The 19,862-nt window shown below is 48.4% G+C and overlaps 1 protein-coding gene across 10 annotated transcripts in view; it reads right to left on the bottom strand.

The window, feature by feature from the left end:
• The window catches only part of HAO2 (hydroxyacid oxidase 2), a 210,921-nt gene that overhangs the window by 33,044 nt on the left and 158,015 nt on the right, over positions 1–19,862 (bottom strand). For all 10 annotated transcript variants that reach the window (XM_085620721.1, XM_085620712.1, XM_085620715.1 and 7 more), the window contains 2 exons: positions 3,382–3,533; positions 1,281–1,564 (listed from right to left, as the gene is read on the bottom strand). In XM_085620721.1, coding sequence (XP_085476847.1) covers positions 1,281–1,564; positions 3,382–3,533 — 436 coding nt within the window. The remainder of the gene's footprint in view (positions 1–1,280; positions 1,565–3,381; positions 3,534–19,862) is intronic.

Below are 19,862 nucleotides of genomic sequence, written 5' to 3'. Positions count from 1 at the left end.
ACTGTTGAACAGCAGCCTGAGCGGACAAGGAATACATCAAGGAACGAGGGACAGAGCAATATATGAGCAGAGAGGTCAACTGAGCTGTAATGTCCTGGGGCTTCACTGAAAGAAAAAAGATTCTGAAGTAGGCAGATGCAAAAGGAATGATCTTTCCAAAGTTCAATGTCAGGGTACCCTAGAGAGCGACTTTCTACTAAGGAACGTTTTACATGTAGAACTCAAAAGAGATCGAGAGAGCTTAACCAAAGATTCCTGCGAGCCAAGAAAGGACAGTTCCTCGAGACAGGAGCCTCTGAATGAATTGAAAACGTTGCGGCTGACGCTCATCTCAGGCGCAAGGACCATGAGGAGGAAGGCTAGACTTGTATGCCGGTTACTGAGAGGTAACTGGGGCATCACTTCTCAGGTGTGCTAAGTATTGTCCTTATAGAATGCGTTTCCCTAGAAAAGTGCAGGTGGACAACAAATGAATACGCTTATGGTGTCTTACGAACGAACCTGCTGCATTAAGGTAACGGTTCTTATATTGTGCAGTACCTGTAAGAAACAGGTATGAACCATCGTAAAGTAGTGATTTGGTAAACGTCCACATATAGAGAGTATTATTTTACAAATATAGGCAGAATTCCTATTGACAGAAACTTATCACAAGAAGTTGGTGCTCTATAATTGTAGATTATGGATCTCCAAACTTTTCCCCAACATCTTGGAAAGAAGGCAGTGCATACTGGCAAACCAAAGAGCTAAAAGTGTACATATAGTAGCTTGTCGCTTAGGTGGTCTAATGCATATGTTAAGGAGGGCACAATTCCGCACTTAATGGGAAAGTATGTGCATTGCGGCAAGGCAAGTCTGAAGTTCTTAGCAAGGGAGAAGATCGACAGAAGCCTTGAGGTGGAGCGGACACATGTATTTACTGCAGGCAAGCAAGGGTACAATATGACTTTTGAGGCCCCCTCACCTGCACAAACAACCAAACAAGCAAGCAGAGTGGTACAATACTAAACAACTAACAAGAGGCTAATTGAAGTAGCCTTCAGTTTAGTGGGTACTTAGCTCTTCGTTGATCCGGCCACCCTTGGAAACCACTCAACGTCGCATCCGAAGTGGAGTATAACTGCTCCTCCCCTGACCCTACATCAGGCTACCCGGGGTCTCCTCTCCAATCCTATCCCCACCACCTTCAAGTTTCACTCAAGGTCCTTCATTTTGAACAAGAAACTTTCATAAGTGTCACCACCCCCCGCTCTTTACCCAACCAGAATTTGCTTACAAACCTCAAAGACACCTTCAAAGTTCTTGACTTTGAGGTGGGCTGGGAGTCGGAAATTGTTGCGGATGTCACTCCTCCTCTTCCCCGTGTAGGGCACATCTACAGTGAGGACCAAGGCCTGGAACCCCAAGGCCTCCACCCTGTGCACCAGCTGCTCCGAGAGCTTCCTGTTTCGGTACACGTAGAGCTGGAACCAGCGGAAGCCGTTGGGAGCTGAGGTCACAATTTCCTCCACCGAGCAGGTCGAATAGGTGCTGGCGATGTAGCACAAGTTCATGGCTTCAGCAGCTTAGCATGGAAGAGAAAGGCGCAGATTACTGAGGACATAGCAGGATGTATATTGCATCATCTACGATCAACTGGTAAATCTTGGGATCCTAAATACAGGACACAGCAGGATGTATATTGCATCATCTCCAAGGAACTGGTAACTCTTGGGATCACGGATACAGGACACAGCAGGATGTATATTGCATCATCTACATGGAACTGGTAACTCTTGGGATCAGAGATACAGGACATAGCAGGATGTATATTGCATCATCTACAAGGAACTGGTAACTCTTGGGATCAGAGATACAGGACACAGCAGGATGTATATTGTATCATCTACAAGGAACTGGTAAATCTTGGGATCACGGATACAGGACACAGCATGATGTATATTGCATCATCTATAGGAACTGGTAACTCTTGGGATCATAGATACAGGACACAGCAGGATGTATATTGCATCATCTACAAGGAACTGGTAACTCTTGGGATCACGGATACAGGACACAGCATGATGTATATTGCATCATCTATAGGAACTGGTAACTCTTGGGATCATAGATACAGGACACAGCAGGATGTATATTGCGTCATCTCCAAGGAACTGGTAACTCTTGGGATCAGAGATACAGGACACAGCAGGATGTATATTGCATCATCTCCAAGGAACTGGTCAATCTTGGATCATAGATATAGGACATAGCAGGATGTATATTGCATCATCTACAAGGAACTGGTAAATCTTGGATCATAGATACAGGACACAGCAGGATGTATATTGCATCATCTACAAGGAACTGGTAACTCTTGGATCATAGATACAGGACACAGCAGGATGTATATTGCGTCATCTACAAGGAACTGGTAACTCTTGGGATCACGGATACAGGACATAGCAGGATGTATATTGCATCATCTACAAGGAACTGGTAACTCTTGGATCATAGATACAGGACACAGCAGGATGTATATTGCGTCATCTACAAGGAACTGGTAACTCTTGGGATCACGGATACAGGACATAGCAGGATGTATATTGCATCATCTCCAAGGAACTGGTAAATCTTGGATCATAGATACAGGACACAGCAGGATGTATATTGCGTCATCTACAAGGAACTGGTAACTCTTGGGATCACGGATACAGGACATAGCAGGATGTATATTGCATCATCTACAAGGAACTGGTAAATCTTGGATCATGGATACAGGACATAGCAGGATGTATATTGCATCATCTACAAGGAACTGGTAACTCTTGGGTTCATAAGTACAGGACACAGCAGGATGTATATTGCGTCATCTACAAGGAACTGGTAAATCTTGGAATCATAGATACAGGACAGCAGGATGTATATTGCGTCATCTACATGGAACTGGTAAATCTTGGGGTCATAGATACAGGAGCAGAGCAGAGCAGTATAAAGGGAAAGCTTCTATCAACCAACAAAAGGGGCGGGGCTTTGCATAACATGCGCTGCCCAGTGAGGGACAATACTTCTAGAAGCTTGGACCCAGAAATGATGTCACCCATTAGCCCTGGCACAGACGTTATAACCAGAAAGTGATGTCATTTTGCCCCCAGACGTAGAAGTCCCATCTCTTATGGCACCCTAGCCCAACAGTGATGGTAAACACAGACCTGACCAGGTAGTACATTACTATTTTAAATGCTTTAGTATGCGTACGCATGTGTAAATGTGGAAAGATGTTACAGTGTGTATACAAGCATGGGTGAACTTCCATACTATAAGCTTAATGGAAGTGAATGATTTTCGTCGCTTCCACCCAGTGCAAGAATGAGGGCCACGCTCAGTGCTTGGAAGCCTTACCTCTTGCTGTGCTCATCTCCCCATCAGGCCAGGCCAGGCAGTGGAAGGCAGTTGGGGCAATTCCTATGGGGCAACTGATTTCTGTGCCCAGGACCGTGGTTCTTGTGTCGGTCACGGACACGTCGCGCAGCATGCGTGGCCGCAAGCGGATCCTTTAAGGAAAGATACGTCAAGGGGTAATCAAACCATAGCAACTCTTCCCTTCCCACTTCTCATTACTAAACAGGAAATCTGAAAACACATTCATGATTAAACAATACTCTGGTCTGCTACTAACAGGAGTTGCAGAATAGCTTCTATTCGATAACAACATTTCAGGTCACTTACAATTTAAGGGCATATGATAATTCCAAGAATATACAGCCGTCTCGCGTCACACAGGAGAGAACTTTAAATATTTCAAACATTCTCCATGAAATGTTTAAACTTTTGATGAATCATTTATAGACAGTATCTCCACATATGCATGGTCTTGAGAATTTTTAAAGAATATCGCTTTTGACACGTTAACAACAAGTTCTTATCTGAAATTGTCTCTGTTGAGTAGTCAGCAGAATTTACCAAACGATGCATACTGAGAGGCAGAGGTGAAGAACTGTGACACTTTGAGGTAGCCAGGCTACTCCAGAGTCCCACAGTACAGGATCTTTTCAAGTTTTCCACTTAAGGAAAAAGGATCTTGGCTGGTACTCTAAAGCTAGTTTACTGGCTCCTTGGGGGGGACTGGTGTGTTTTTTGTTCACTGACTTAAGACACTTACTTTTTAAGATAAGGCATTCATTAATGTTCAGAAACACTGATTAGAATAGCAAGTCCTTCACCAAACCAAAGGAAGACTGAGAAAAAAAGCAAGGAAAAAAGGCAAAAATCAAACTCTTATTAAGCAAACTGATATCACCCGCAGGCCGGGGGGGTCTGCTGGTGTCAGTACTGTACTGGAGACTATTAGAGAAGGAGGGAGTCGAGGCAAGGCGGTCTGCCTGGAGTTCCAGTAGAATGATGTGATTAGAGCTTTACTTTTCTGACCGATAGGGGCGGGTCCTCCATCGCCCCCTCACTTGAAGGCCCCCAGAGACGAAAAATAAAATGGTAATGAAGTTAATTCATCAACCCGTCCCGAAGCAAGCGGCCGGACAAGGCGGGCCTGCTAAGCGGCAGCAGCAGCTGGGAGGAGTGGGGAGCCAGCTGTGCACTGGTTTAAAGGCTGCATGTCTCTTTGGCTGGCTGCAGTAGTGGCTGGCATGGCTCGCAGGTGGGGGGGGTCATCATTTTAAAAAGTAATCATTTTAAAACCTACCTTTCCCCCGAGTCCTGCATCTTCTCTGCTCCTGCTCTCCTAAGCCAATCACAAGGCTGCATGCAGCATTGTGATTGGTCTGCAGCACCGTGACACGGTGCTCGGCCCGGAGAAAGAGGAGTGGGCATGTTCTCCAAAGGGCAAAGTGCGCATGACTAGTTTGGGCACTCAAGAGTGGGCAAACCACTCCTCCCCTGCCCTGCTCGGAGAGCAGAGCAGCCCCGCCCACCTGCCCACCCGCAAAGCAAACATAAAATGGTAATGACTAAAAGTTATTACCATTTTATGTTTTCGTTTCTTGCACTGCGAGAAAAAAGTGGGGCAACGCTCCTCTGCCATGACGGAGGAGCCACCCCTGGCTGGCTGTCCTGCGATGGACAGCCAGACATGCGGACCTTAAACCTCTCAACCGAGCTGTCTCAGATAGCTGGGTTGAGAGCAAGCACAGGCCTCCATTGCACTGGGAGCGTTGAGAGAGGCTGCTCCCTCCAATCCTGGTGCTGCTCTCATCCTGTTTAACAGCATGAGAGCAGCACAAAGATTGGTTTACCGAGTTGGCTGCGGCCCGTGCTGGAGTCTCAACAAGAAAAGAGGACCAGAGCGAGGAGGACATGTCCTCTGCTGCATTGAGGTAAGTGGCTTTTTCTTTTATTATATACCACGCGTGAATGCACCCACCCACCACCCATTTGCCTGCTCACCACTGTCGGGGGTTGCCAGCCGCCACTGCTGACCAGACTCCTTGAATTCCTGAGTGGTTCCGAAGATTCCTGACCCTGACACGGAAGCATTAGTCACCACTGATGCCAGGTTGGTCTATTCCTAGTTGGACACTATGATTTGTAGATTATGTGACATGATACGGGGAGAGTTTGGAGAGTGGTGTCGATTGAAATGTTCAAACTTCTTATACTTCCGATCTTTGAGATTTTGTTGAAGAGGCAGGGATGAAGAGCTAGGAAAATGCAGGATTCCATTGATCCCAGAAGTCGTGAGATTCACCTGGGTTCTGGAAGAGGACCGGATTTGAGGAAGTAGGCAATTTTCATGGATAGATCGACTTACCTCTTAAGGAAATACTCCAGTGTTCCCTGAGAGTAACACAGCTGCCAAGTAACAAATTAACTTCCCAAGGAAACATGTGGATTATCTGTGTATAAACTGGAGTCACAGATTCTTGATGGGTCTGAAGAATATCTGAAAATCTTAAAGAGCATTCTGCTTCATTACTATGTTCTGTAGACGAGCGACTATCACCGCCATGTACTAGGGTGCTTGTGGGAGACGTTAGAGCGAGTCTGAAGAGAAGATCCTGGTAATGCTTGGTGACTTCCTCCAAACCTCAAGATTGGCAATGCTTCTTGGCAAATGAAACATGCAAAGAGGCACCTTCAAAGCTCAGTCTACAATGGCTAGCCGTGGATCACTTTGGGGAAGCTCCTCTTTGCCTGAAGTGGACATACCTCTTGGACTAGCTGGTCCAGACGGAAAGGTTTGGGCATTTACAGCGATGGAATGTTGAGTGGCAACTCTTGAAGTAGGGAGCATGCCTGCTCTACGCAATGCTGAGCACCAGCTGTAGTTTGTCGCATTCTGCCAGATTGGGAAATAGTTGCTAATGTTCACCCTGGTCTCCGGGCAGAAAGTGGATGGGTAGACGGCAACATTTGGCTGTTCATTGACCACTATAAAGTCTTACAGAGAGCTTACTATACTCCTAAGGTTGTGTAGAGATAAAGATGGCGCACGCTGTGTTAGATGTAGTAAACCAAAAGCAGGTTTCCTACACTAGGCCTGGGCTCGATGATCGGCGGGAAGAGGCTCACAGACCCCACGATTGCTCTTTTGGGTTTGGTGAAGGAGGTTCCCGCCCCTCCTAGGAGATTCATTGCCTTGGTGCTCCTGCTAGCTAAAAGAGGGTGGAGCGCCACTGGAGGCGGGAGGGGGGTCCCCGACGTTTAAAAACTTGGATAGATTCTGGTGTGTATTGCAACAAACAAATGGAACTATATGTAGACCTGATGCTGCTAAAGTCGACGCCTAAATATCTATGGGGGCCCTTGAAGCTTGCCTACTCACTTGCTGCATAATATATTTGTTTCATATGTTGCAGACATAATATACCCATCTGTATATATGGTCAACTTGGAAATTGAAAAATAAATGTATATATAAAAAAGATCTGGTTGTTTTTCTGTAATGAGGTTCCATAAATGTCTCTATTTTTTGCTAACATAGTGTCCCAAGCTTTGTTTTATCTATGTCTGTGGTGAATGGAAGATAAGACAAGATCTGCAGTGCACGCGTGAGAAAGAGAAGGCCAGAGAAATGGTCTGCACAGGTAGGAGAGACACAGAGAGGAGATCTGACAGGAAGAAGAGAGAAACAGAGAAGAGGTCTGTATTAAAGGACAGAGAAAAAGGGGTGTCCTTGATATAAGATGGAGAAATGGAGAAGTGTAGGTCAGTACTAGATGTGAAACAAAGAAAATGATTGCTGCAGTGTAGGAGACACATATAGAAGAAGAGCCCTGCAGTGCAAGAAGTAGAGAGAGAGACCTGCAGTCTGCTCTACAAGATGGAGAAACAGAGAGGCTATCTGTTCTATAAGATGGAGAAACACAAGATGGAGAAACAGAGAGGCTATCTATTCTACAAGATGGAGAATCAGATGCAATCTGTTCTAGAAGTTGGAGAAACACAGAGGAGATCTGCAGTACAAGATGGAGAAACAGCTCTGTGGTCTGTTCTACAAGATGGAGAAACAGAGAGGTGGTCTCCTCTACAAGATGGAGAAACAGAGAGGCAGTCTGCTCTACAAGATGGAGAAACAGAGAGGCGGTCTGCTCTACAAGATGGAGAAACAGGGAGGCAGAGAGACGGTCTGTTTTACAAGATGGAGAAACAATGAGGCAGTCTGCTCTACAAGATGGAGAAACAGAGAGGCGGTCTGCTCTACATGATGGAGAAACAGGGAGGCGGTCTGCTCTATAAGATGGAGAAACAGTGCAAGAAGTAGAGAGAGAGACCTGCAGTCTGCTCTACAAGATGGAGAAACAGAGAGGCAGAGAGATGGTCTGCTCTACAAGATGGAGAAACAGAGAGGTGGTCTGCTCTACAAGATGGAGAAACAGAGAGGCTATCTGTTCTATAAGATGGAGAAACAGAGAGGCTATCTATTCTACAAGATGGAGAATCAGATGCAATCTGTTCTAGAAGTTGGAGAAACACAGAGGAGATCTGCAGTACAAGATGGAGAAACAGCTCTGTGGTCTGTTCTACAAGATGGAGAAACAGAGAGGTGGTCTCCTCTACAAGATGGAGAAACAGAGAGGCGGTCGGCTCTACAAGATGGAGAAACAGAGAGGTGGTCTGCCCTACAAGATGGAGAAACAGAGAAGCGGTCTGCTCTACAAGATGGAGAAACAGAGAGGCAGTCTGCTCTACTAGATGGAGAAACAGAGAGGCGGTCTGCTCTACAAGATGGAGAAACAGAGAGGCAGAGAGACGGTCTGTTTTACAAGATGGAGAAACAATGAGGCAGTCTGCTCTACAAGATGGAGAATCAGAGAGGCGGTCTGCTCTACATGATGGAGAAACAGGGAGGCGGTCTTCTCTATAAGATGGAGAAACAGAGGCAGAGAGATAGTCTGCTCTACAAGGCGGAGAAACAGAGAGGCTATCTGTTCTAAATATCTTATTTGATTATTACAGCAAAGAGAAGGATAATTGCTGTGTCCCAAAAGAATCCTGAGTAGTTTACACAAATTATTCTTCAGCTGCAGATCTTGGATGTCCCAGGATGGTAACAAGTGAAGCAAATGGCCAGCATTTTATCTGATAAACTTGGGTGTCAATAAAACCCCAAAGATGAACCCCAAGATGCATCCCAACATTTTACAAGATGGTGTCAGGGCACCAGAAGGTTGAACTAAAATACATGTACTTACAGCCTTGTCTATGCAGTCAGTGCTGGGAGTCTCTGGTGGGGGCTCAACTAGACAAACTGGACATCAGTGTCTACGCAGCTGCACTTTGTAGTCACTATAGAAGTAAACATGGTACCCCACCCCATCCTCACCCAATGTCTGCTTGATTTTGAAATCCAGGGTTCTGCACTCTGATGTAGATGCCCCTTCCTGACAGGAATAATCCAGTCAGCCTCTTCTGCTCCTCATCTGCAGAGGACCACACGGATCGTCTTTCAACCCAACCCTCTTCAACACAGGATCCTGCTCACAAGCATCTACTGTGCCCATGAGATCGACATGCAATTCTGTGCCAACGACACTCAGTGGATCATCTTCCTCTCAGACAAAACTCCACCACCTGGACTAGGTTCTCCGCCTGCATCAATCAATCAATCAATCAATCAATCAGAGTACTTGTAAAGCGCGCTACTTACCGGTGAGGGTCCCAAGGCGCTGAGGGGATGGGGGGGGGGGGGGTGCTGCTACTGCTCGAAGAGCCAGGTCTTGAGGAGTCTTCTGAAGGCCAGTAGGTCTTTGATCTGCCGTAGGTGGGTGGGGAGGGTGTTCCAGGTCTTGGCGGCGAGGTAGGAGAAGGATCTGCCACCGGAGGTCGTTCGTTGGATGCGGGGGACAGCGGCGAGGCTGGCGGAGCAGAGCTGGCGGGTGGGGGTGTAGAAGCTGAGTCTGCTGTTCAGGTAGGCTGGTCCGGTGTTGTGGAGTGCTTTGTGTGCGTGGGTGAGGAGCTTGAAGATGATCCTCTTGTCGACGGGGAGCCATTGTAGGTCTCTCAGGTGGGGGGTGATGAGGCTGCGGTGGGGGACGTTGACGATCAGTCGGGCGGAGGCGTTTTGGATGCGTTGTAGTCGTCGTAGGTGTTTGGCTGGGATTCCTGCGTAGAGTGCTTTGCCGTAGTCCAGTCTACTGCTGACGAGGGCCTGTGTCACCGTTCTTCTTGTTTCGGTCGGGATCCACTTGTAGATCCTGCAGAGCATGCGGAGAGTGTTGTAGCAGTAGGAGAAGACGGCGTTGACCTGCTTAGACATGGAGAGGGAGGAGTCGAGGATGAATCCTAGATTGCGTGCATGGTCGGTGGGTATTGGTGCTGGTGCTGTTCCCAGTGTGGTCAGCCACCAGGAGTTGTCCCAGGCTGAGGGGGTGGGTCCGAGGATGAGGACTTCCGTCTTGTCCGAGTTCAGCTTCAGACGGCTGATCCTCATCCAGTCGGCGACGGTCTTCATTCCCTCGTGGAGGTTGGTTTTGGCAGTGTGTGGGTCCTTGGTGAGGGAGAGGATGAGCTGGGTATCGTCGGCGTAGGAGATGATGTTGAGGTCGTGAAGGCGGGCCACTTATGCGAGGGGGGCCATATAGACGTTGAACAGTGTCGGGCTGAGGGATGAGCCCTGGGGGACGCCGCAGAGGATGTCGGTGGCTTCGGATCGGAAGGGTGGGAGGCGGACGCTCTGGGTTCTGCCAGAGAGGAAGGACGTGGTCCAGTCAAGGGCCTTCTCTTGGATTCCGGCTGCTAGGAGGCTTGTCTTTAGAGTGCGATGGCAGACTGTGTCGAAGGCTGCTGACAGGTTCAGGAGGATGAGGGCTGATGTTTCGCCGTTGGCTAGTTGGCGCCTGATGTCGTCTGTGGCGGCGATGAGGGCTGTCTCGGTGCTGTGGTTTCGTCTGAATCCGGATTGGGACGGGTCCAAGATGTTGTTGTTTTCCAGGTGGCGGGTCAGTTGCATATTGACGATTTTCTCGATGACCTTTGCCGGGAAGGGGAGCAGGGAGATGGGCCGGAAGTTCTTGAGGTCCTTGGGGTCCGCTTTGGGCTTCTTGAGGAGGGCGTGGATTTCGGCGTGCTTCCAGCTTTCCGGGAATGTCGCTGTTACGAAGGAGATGTTGATGACCTTTCGTAGTTAGGGTGTGATGGCTGCGTCTGCTTTGTTGAAAACGTGGTGTGAACACGGGTCAGATGGAGATCCCGAGTGGATGGAGTTCATGACCTTGCCTGTCTCGTCGTCGTTGACGTTGGACCAGGAGGTCAGGCGGTTGGCGCTGGTGGTGTTCACAGGGGGGGTGGAGTCTGGCGTAGTCGGGGCGGTCGTGGTGTTAAAGCTGTCGTGGATGTCAGTGATTTTGCGGTGGAAGAAGAAGGCTAGTGAGTCGCACAGTTCTTGTGAGGGTGGGATGTCGTTGGCGTTGGTGCTGGGGTTGGAGAGTTCCCTTACGATGCTGAAGAGCTCTTTGCTGTTGTGTGCGTTGTTATCCAGGCGGTCTTTGGAGGATGATCTCTTGGCTAATCTGACGAGGTGGTGGTGTCTGCGGGTGACGTCCTTGAGGGCTGCGTGGTTGTCCGGTGTGTGTTCGTGGAGTCATATCTTCTCCAGTTTCCAGCATGCGCGTTTGGAGGTCTGGAGCTCATCGGTGAACCAATTGGCTCTCTTGTTGGCGTGGCTGTTGGAGGGTTTCTTGAGCGGGGCGAGGGTGTTGGCGCAGTCGTCGATCCACTGTCTGAGGTTGTGGGCTGCGGCGTCTGGGTTAGTGGTGTCGGTGGGTGGGTTCTTGGTGATGGATGTGTTGGGTGCGGTGGTGCGTGGTTGGTTTTTTGAAGGTGAAATGGATGCAGCGTTTGTCGGTCCAGTGGAGTTTGGTGGTGTGGTCGAAGGAGACGTGGGAGCCTGTGGAGAAGACGGGATCCAGCATGTGGCCGGCGGCTTGGGTGGGTGCGGTGACGAGTTGTCTGAGGCCGAGGTTGGAGAGGTTGTCGATCAGGGTGGCAGAGTTGGCGTCGTTGTTGTTCTTGAGGTGGAAGTTCAGGTCCCCGAGGAGAATGTAGTCTGTGGAGGCAAGTGCGTGGGTGCTGGCGAGGTCGGCGATGGAGTCGCTGAACTGAGCCCGGGGACCGGGGGGTTTGTAGATGAGTGTTCCTCTGAGGGTGGTGTTGGGGTCGGTGTGGATCCGGAAGTGCAGGTGTTCGGCGGTGTTGAGGGTGTCGTCGGCGTGGGTGGCAACCTTGAGGGTGGACTTGTGGACGATGGCTATTCCTCCTCCGCTTCTGTTGGCGCGATCCCTGCGGGTGATCTTGTAGCCGTCCGGGATGGCTATGGCGATGTAGGGCGCCGAGCAGTCGTTCCACCAGGTCTCGGTCAGGAAGGCCACGTCTGGGGCGGAGGTGTCGAGCAGATCCCAGAGCTCGACGGCGTGTTTGCGTGCAGAGCGGGTGTTGAGGAGTATACAGCGGAGGTGGTTGGGTCCAGTCCTTGGATGTTTGGTGGCTCTGTCGCAGGTGAAGCTGCAAGTGTGGCAGGAGAAGGGTCCGTGGGTCTGTTTCGGGGCGGCCTGTAAGCAGGTGTGGTTTCGGCCGGCGTTGAGTGCGTGGAGGGTGCTGGCGTCGTAGGAGATTCTGGTGTCGTGGCGTTCGCGGGGTCCAGGGGTTCTGGAGCTGGGTGCGGTCCAGGCGTGGACAGACGCAGACAGGCTTGCCTTAGGAGCGCCTTCGGCGCGCCAGCTGCGCGCGTCCGCTGCGCGGCCGCTTCTCGGCCTGCATATGAGGTGGCTTGGGAGGGAGGAGCAGCTGGGAGGCGGGAGTGGGTAGGCCAATGGGAGCGCAGGGGGGCGGGGCTGTGGGGGAGCTGCGACGGGAAGGGCCGGATCCGGAGCGGCGGGGGGGAACTGGCACGCAGGGCAGAGGGGAAAAAAAGGAAAAAGAACCCAGGAACAAGGAGACAGCAAGGAGGCAGGAACCAGGCGGTCAGGTGACGAGCAGCGGCGTGGGGGTGACCTGCCTGCAAGCAGGGTCAGAGGTCGCTCCTGCTACCGCTTCTCGGCCTGCATATGAGTTGGCTTGGGAGGGAGGAGCAGCTGGGAGGCGGGAGGCCAATGGGTGTGCAGGGGGCGGGGCCGCGGGGGAGCAGCGGCGGGAAGGGCCGGATAGGGAGCGGCGGGGGGGCGGAGAAACTGGCGCGCAGGACAGAGGGGAAAAAAAGGAAAAAGAACCCAGGAACAAGGAGGTAGCAAGGAGGCAGAAACCAAGCGGTCAGGTGACGAGCAGCGGCGTGGGAGCGACCTGCCTGCAAGCAGGGTCAGTTGGTGACCAAGGTCACCAACTGGATGAAGCCCAGCTACCTCAAACTGAACAGCGCTGTGGGATTCCACCTGGTGGACAAATATACTCGATGCCAGCTTATGCCCTCTCACCCATGCCAAAAACCATGAGATTGACTTCATTAGCCAACTGAACGTGACAGCACAAGTCAACGCCATCACAACGTTATACTTCCACACCAGGAGGATGCTGAGGAAAATCGTCAAATGGCAATCTGCCACCACCTGCAAAATTGTCACCTAGTCCAAGCAAACTGGACTACGGAAACACCATTTACGTCGATGTAAGCAAGCAACTCACCAGGTGGCTTCAAACCATTCCGAATTCGGCTGCCAGGATCGCACTCAACATCCACACAGCACACACATCACATCGCACCTCAGGGAGCACCACTGGCTCTAATACACCATGAGCCCAGTTGAAACCCCTCACACGTCTTGAAAGTCCTACACATGCCTTATCTTGTTCAGCATCTGTTACCGTTTCTTTTTTATGTTTCTTCATTACATGGGTTATGCTTTCAATTATAGGTTTGTCCGGCTTGTGGAGACTGAATTTGGGACATTCCTAATAATTAACTTTTGGGTTGGGATACTGTAAATTGAGTTTTTGTTATGTGACATTTTGTTTAAAAATGTACCTTATTGGCTAGAATTTTGTGCAGTGGGTGTACATTTATAATGTGAATATTGGGTATAAAAGGAGACGTCTCGCCTTAGTAAAATGAGCAGTCTCCTGAGAATTTACACCGTGATGCATTTCTAGGATCACTGTTACTAGCTGCAGCTAATAAACTTGGTCTCTGATGCCATCCAGAAGTATTCCGTGTCTCTGTATACCAAGACAGGTGAACTCGAAGATCTTAGACGTACCCCTGACGCCGCTGGGTTAAACCCCGGTTCTTCAACTGGTGCCCAACGTGGGGCGACTTCAGCGGTACTGGTCCAAGCCCGAAGATTGTGAGGAGCCCCGTGAGGAAATTCTGGAGGACGGCCGCCACTTCATTGACCCCTGCATGTCGACGTGGACCGAAGGTTTTTTTGTGCGAGGCTTCCCTTTTCCGACGGCTGCGAAGGACTGCTGCCCTGACTGTCGCCCTGTCTTGGACCCTCTTGTGATGATTTGTAAGGCGAGACGTTAGACGGTCTTCTGGTGGCGTGACAGACATTTTGGTTAAGTATAAGTGGGTCGCTCCCACGACTTTGTTTTGTTTCTTGGTTTTGATTCGGCCATTGCAATAGTCGAAGCCGGGGGGGGGTTCGTATATTTGCGGGTGTATCATTTTTGATAACCCCTTGAAGTTTGAAGCAAGACTAGTGAGCTAAAAGATGCCTGGTTCTAGCAAATTTAGGAAATGGTTTTGTTGTAGTTGTAATAGGGAATCCCGATTGGAGGACTCGTGTCCGATACCTCCGGTTGGAACTCCAACTTATGAGCTCTATTCAAAGCATGGTGTAGGTCCCATTACTTTTAATGAAGTATGGGTCCGTTATACAAGGAAAGATGGTGTTTTACGATGGCCCCAACATGGTAGTTTTGAATCAGATGTTTTAGATAACCTAGAAGTTGCGCTATTTCAGAAGAAAGCCCGGCCGGCGATGTTGGACTCTTTCCGCCTTTGGCGTAAGGAAGCCAAACAGCGAGAAATTAAGCAAGCTAAGAGAGATAGGAAGGAAAGGAATATATCGGTAATGCAAGCTGCTAGGCAGTTTAAAGAAGATGAAGAAGATCGTGCGATTGAAGTGTCAGATAGACAACATTGCATGGCCATTGACAAATGTTACCCGGCTTTGCCACCTCCCCTTTCAAATGTGACTGTAGACCCTGAAAAGGATCCTTTGATGTCACATTTACTGAGATTACCACCCCCTTATGTGCAGGGTGCTACTGCACCTCCGTTACCTCCAGTTGTTGCACCCCTTGTTGTCGTTCAACCCCCTGTTGTTGTTCAGCCACCTGTTGCTTCACAGGTGGTTCTTCCTCCCCCGGCGCAGCCCCCTCCAGGGCCGCCAGCCTTGCCACCAGCCTTGCCTCAAACTCCTTTGCCTTACACTCCTTTATCTTCGACTTCTCTTATTTCTGTCCCTACGTCTCTGTCACCTCAAAACACTTTGTCTCCTGTCCTCATGTCAACTTCTTCTCCTTCTGCTCGGCAATGAATGACATAGACTGTCACTAGTCTTTTGTCTCCTTTCTTTGGGTCACTGAATATGACCCCTGTTTCTGAACGTAAGCAGAGACGTAGTCAGCTTCCTGGTCCCGAAGAGCGGGCAGTGTTAGATCTCCTTGCTCGTAGATGGGTTTCGAATACCTCCAAGTACAGTCCACAAGTGGTTATGGATATCTTCCTACAGTGGGAGGCACCAAAACAAAGGTATGTTTTTGATGTCATGTGTACCTTCCTTCGTCAGGAGTGGGAAGATAATGAGTTGGGTTCAATTCCACTGGAATTGCTTAATGTTCAGTCTGAATTTGCTAAAGGGACGATTGTGGGTTCCGATGTTGAGGAAGCGGTAGAGACACTACTCACTTTTAGGTCTAGACTTCCACCTCAGTCATTGTTCGAACCTGACCCTTCTATTAGGAGAAAAGTGAAGCAGTATCCTATGAGGGAGGTTCCCTCTGTATGGAGAGAGGCAGTTGTGGCTGATGCCGCTCATGGTATTGCGGCTGCACCGGCTCATTTTCAGCGAGTGTGGGTGCATGTCCCTTGGAAGAGAGCTGATGTCCTGGCTCTTAAGCAGACTTTGCCTGACCCCCGTAAAAATCCTGCTGGTTATTATAAGGAGTTGTCTCAGACAGTTGATGCGTGTGTTATGAATTTAGCTGACATAGATATGTTGATGGGTAATGTAGTTTCTCAACCTTTGTGGGCGAAGATCCGTCATGAGGATCACGCGCCAGAGTTAGGAGATACGTGGGTTAATATTACTGCTGCAGATGGTCGGCAGGTAGGAGGTGCCAAACCTGAACCCTTAGTTGCAGAACTACCTGGTAGGATTATTAATTTAATGAAAACTATGATGCCTCCTCTGCGGGTGAATTGGGACAAGTTAGCAGCATGCAAACAAAAGAAAGACGAGAGTGTGTCTGATTTCTTCACTAGGTTTGAGGAAACATTCATTGATCATAGTGGTCAGGATAGGAGTACAGAAGGTGGTCAGAGGTTGTGTGTAGATAAGTTTGTTTTTAATTTACTTCCTGAACTTTCTAATAAGTTAAAGGACTCTGAGAGTTCATGGGCTGTTTCTTCTTCGGCTCAGATATTGGCTACTGCACAATACTATGAGAATAGAGATAAAGATGAGAAGGATAAAGTAGAGAAGAAGACTAGAGAATTAAAAACGAAAGTTCTTCTGCAGCAGGCTTATCCGCCTCGCCCTAATCAGCGTCAGTTTCAGCAACCTTCCCAGTTTCAGCAACCCCCACAGTTTCAGAAACTGTTGCAGAAGCCTGAGTCTTTTGCTTCGCGACTCCCGCTAGGCCCTAATCAGTGTGCTTATTGTAAAGAAGAAGGTCACTTCAAGAATAGTTGCCCGATCTTGCTACAGCGTGCAAATGGTATGTCTGGTCTGAGAGGTCGTGGTGGTTTCCAACAAGTACCTAAGGGTAGGGGACGTGGTACGTTTCCCCAGAATGAACGTTCCTTTTCTCCTCAGAATTCTATGAATTATTTTGACCAACAGAATGTTCCGACCGTCCAATCCGCTCAGTACTACACTGATGATTATTATGTTGGAAGTGAGAGTGCTGGTTTTAATGATAGTTAGGACAGCATGGACAATTAGTGAGTGAACTTCTTGAATCACTTACTTTGCCGACCCAAATTGCGATAGTGAAGTGTAGTGCGCATAAGAAGGTTACGGATGATGTGGGTCAAGGGAATGCGTTTGCAGATGAAGTAGCGAGAGAAACGGCGAAAGATGTGATGAGTCGGATGTATGTTGCAGGTCCTGCCAGATGGGTTGTGGAAGGAGGAATGTGTGAAGATACAACAGAAAGTGTGAAGATGATTCAGGCAGAAGCTACTGAGAAAGAATTGAGTATGTGGAGAGAGAGTATGGGAATGTTGGATTCAACAGGCTGTTGGGTTGAGTTGTCAGAGCACCAGCGATGGTTGTTGCCGGATGCATATGTGCTTCCGGTGGTTACTATGGCTCATGGGTTGGCTCACATTAGTTCAAAAGGGATATGTAAGTTGTTGGCTCCGGTATGGCAGAATGGTGGAATTCCTAAGTGTGCTGAGAATTTGGTTAAACACTGCATGATTTGCTTGATGCATAATCCTGGAAAGGGAACCCCAACTCCAGCGGGTCATTTTGCTCCTCCAACGTATCCGTTCGAGGTGCTGCAGATAGACTATATTCATATGGAAAGATGCAATTACTTGAAGTATGTCCTTGTGGTTGTTTGTGCCTTTTCCAGATGGATAGAGGCCTACCCCCTAAAGGATAATACTGCCTTGTCTACAGCCAAGGTTTTGCTTAAAGAATTCTTTCCCAGATATGGCTTGCCGAGGATGGTATGGAGTGATAATGGAAGTGAATTTGTGGGTCAGATTATGAAGAAAGTATGTGCGAGTCTGGGTACTAAACAGAAATTCCACGCTGCGAATCACCCCCAGTCAGCAGGCCTGGTTGAGTGCTATAATGGCACTCTGAAGCTGAAGTTGGCCAAGGTGCAAGCGAGCTCTGGTCTTACATGGCCTGATGCCTTACCATTGGCACTTTTGTCCACGAGAACGACAGTACATTCTTGCATGGGACTTAGGCCATACGAGATTGTTTTTGGACGCCCGGCGAATGTCTGGAGTGTGCCGAGGCCTAAGAAGTACAGTGATATCGAGTACCCTATGTTGGTTGACTACTTACATGATTTGACTGCTAAATTGCGTGTTCTTCACCAACAGGTCCATGACACTTTGCCTTCAGTTTCTGTAGACGCAGGCCACATGATTCAACCTGGCGACTGGGTTCTAACCAAGAATTTCCAGAGGTCAAAGAACTTGGAACCAAGATGGACCGGTCCATACCAAGTCCTGTTATCAACTCAGACTGCTATTAAGGTGTTCGGCAAGAAAAACTGGGTACATGGTACCCATTGTAAGAAGATACCTTTGCCCTTACCGTACGATAAGTGGGTCCGGGAAGGTGTTGCCGATTCCGAGAGTGAAAGGATCCTGAGATTTGTACCTTTTAGCGATGCACATCTGGAATGGACTCAGTCAGAACGTGCGGATGATAAAGTCTTGCAAGAAGCTGTGCCGCCATGTTTGAGACTTGATACTACGCACCGAGAGACACTCTTTCAGGATCAAACTGTGCCTGGTAAAGAACGCTACAACTTAAGGTCTAAAAAGGACAAATAAAATTTTAATTTGTGTGTGAATTACACTCTTTCAGACAAGAGACTATTTTTCTTTTTCTTTTTTGAACCACCATCCGGGTTCAGCTGCAGGGTTGCGGTATAAGAACTTAAGGGGTGGCCCGCGTATTGACGAAAGGTCTGTGGTTCTAGGGACGTCTAGGACGCCTGGACGCACACTTGAGTGAAGAAGGAAAATTGCCGCGAGCAGCACGTTAGAGGATGGAGTCTGTTGTAACTGAAAGAGATGTTGAGAGAATAGATCTTAAGACAAGATTTTGTACATTGATACATAGCAAATGTTTTATAATATTGCGCTTTTTGATGTTTTCAAGTATCACATTAGCTTGTGTGGGTTGGACTGTCTATGCTACACAACAGACATCTGCACCCACCTCCCAACCTATGCTTTCTTTCACTACTGTTCCTTTGCACCAGTTTTATACGTTGCCTGAACATGAACAGACAAGGAGATCAGAATTTGTCAACAACTCGTTTATACAGTTGTTGCATCAGCATCAGTTAGTAGTAAATACCACTAATTGTTGGGTTTGTGGTCTTATGCCTACTACGACAGATAAAGGTATGCCATATTTGGTTTTGCCTTTTTCTTTTAATGGGTCTGTGTGGGCTTTTCAGACCATGTTTATCTATGCAAATGAGGTACGCCCCTTACGTTCCCTTAAAGATAACTCGAGCAATCGTGCCTTAATAAGGGGAATAGTAGCTATGATCCGAGATATTGATGCATGTAATGCTATCCCTAAGGATGAGGTGCAGGCTTACGTTGGTTGGAATGTGACTGGATATAGTACCAGTCTGACAGAGAAGGAGATACGAAAAAGGTCTCCCCCTATTTGGATTGTACCCCACCGAGGCCACTTTTGTTTTCAAGGTAAGCTCAGCTAGGTAGGAGTGTGTGTGCTCAAACCTATGTCTATTCATCTCAGACTTCTCCACCGTTTGTGCCAGCTAAAGGCACATATTTTGTTTGTCATGACAGAGCCTACACATGGTTGCCACCTGATTTTTCAGGAACGTGTTATGTGGCGTTTCTACTTCCCCCTACAGTGTACCAAGCCATCTCTAGGTTGTATAAAATCTCTGAGTCTATCCATGTAGACGAAGGAGACTGGTCATTGACGGGATGGTTTTGGGGACTGCTGTCCAAATGGTGATGGAAGATTTTGACATTCCTTGGTATGGTTTTAACCATTCTTTTCTCTTGTCGTCTTTGCATCCAGTGTGCTCCCGCCATTTGTAGTCTTTGTGCTACTATGTGTGTTCGGAGACCTGTCCCGAGAGAAGTAGAGAATAATAAGATGATGCTACAGCAACACCTTGATGACCTCATGAATATCGACATAGACCTAGATTCAGATTAACACGAGTCTTAGGTTATTGCCTACGTAATGGCAAAAGGAGGGTCTGAGGTTCTGTAATTCTCGAGTCTGACTCCATTTTGTTCTGTGCCACCATTTTGTGTTGCCCTCACGTAGGCCCTTGAAGGTAGCCTGGCGAATAAAGTGGCCTGGCCTTCTTAGTTCATGTATACATTAACTAGGTTTCTTTTTGACTCTGAAATGAACTGTAAGAAACTGACCCCGCGAAGCCAATTTCCCTGATCGATCTTTGTCTGAGATTGCAAATCAATGTTCAGGACCTCGTTAACTTTTAGTTTCCTTGCACATGCCTTATCTTGTTCAGCATCTGTTACCGTTTCTTTTTGTATGTTTCTTCATTACATGGGT

The sequence above is a fragment of the Triturus cristatus genome, chromosome 8 (assembly GCF_964204655.1).
Source record: "Triturus cristatus chromosome 8, aTriCri1.1, whole genome shotgun sequence".
NCBI classification, from domain to species: domain Eukaryota; kingdom Metazoa; phylum Chordata; class Amphibia; order Caudata; family Salamandridae; genus Triturus; species Triturus cristatus.
Note: the sequence above shows the minus strand (reverse complement) of the source record. Positions and strands in the feature narration are given on the sequence as shown.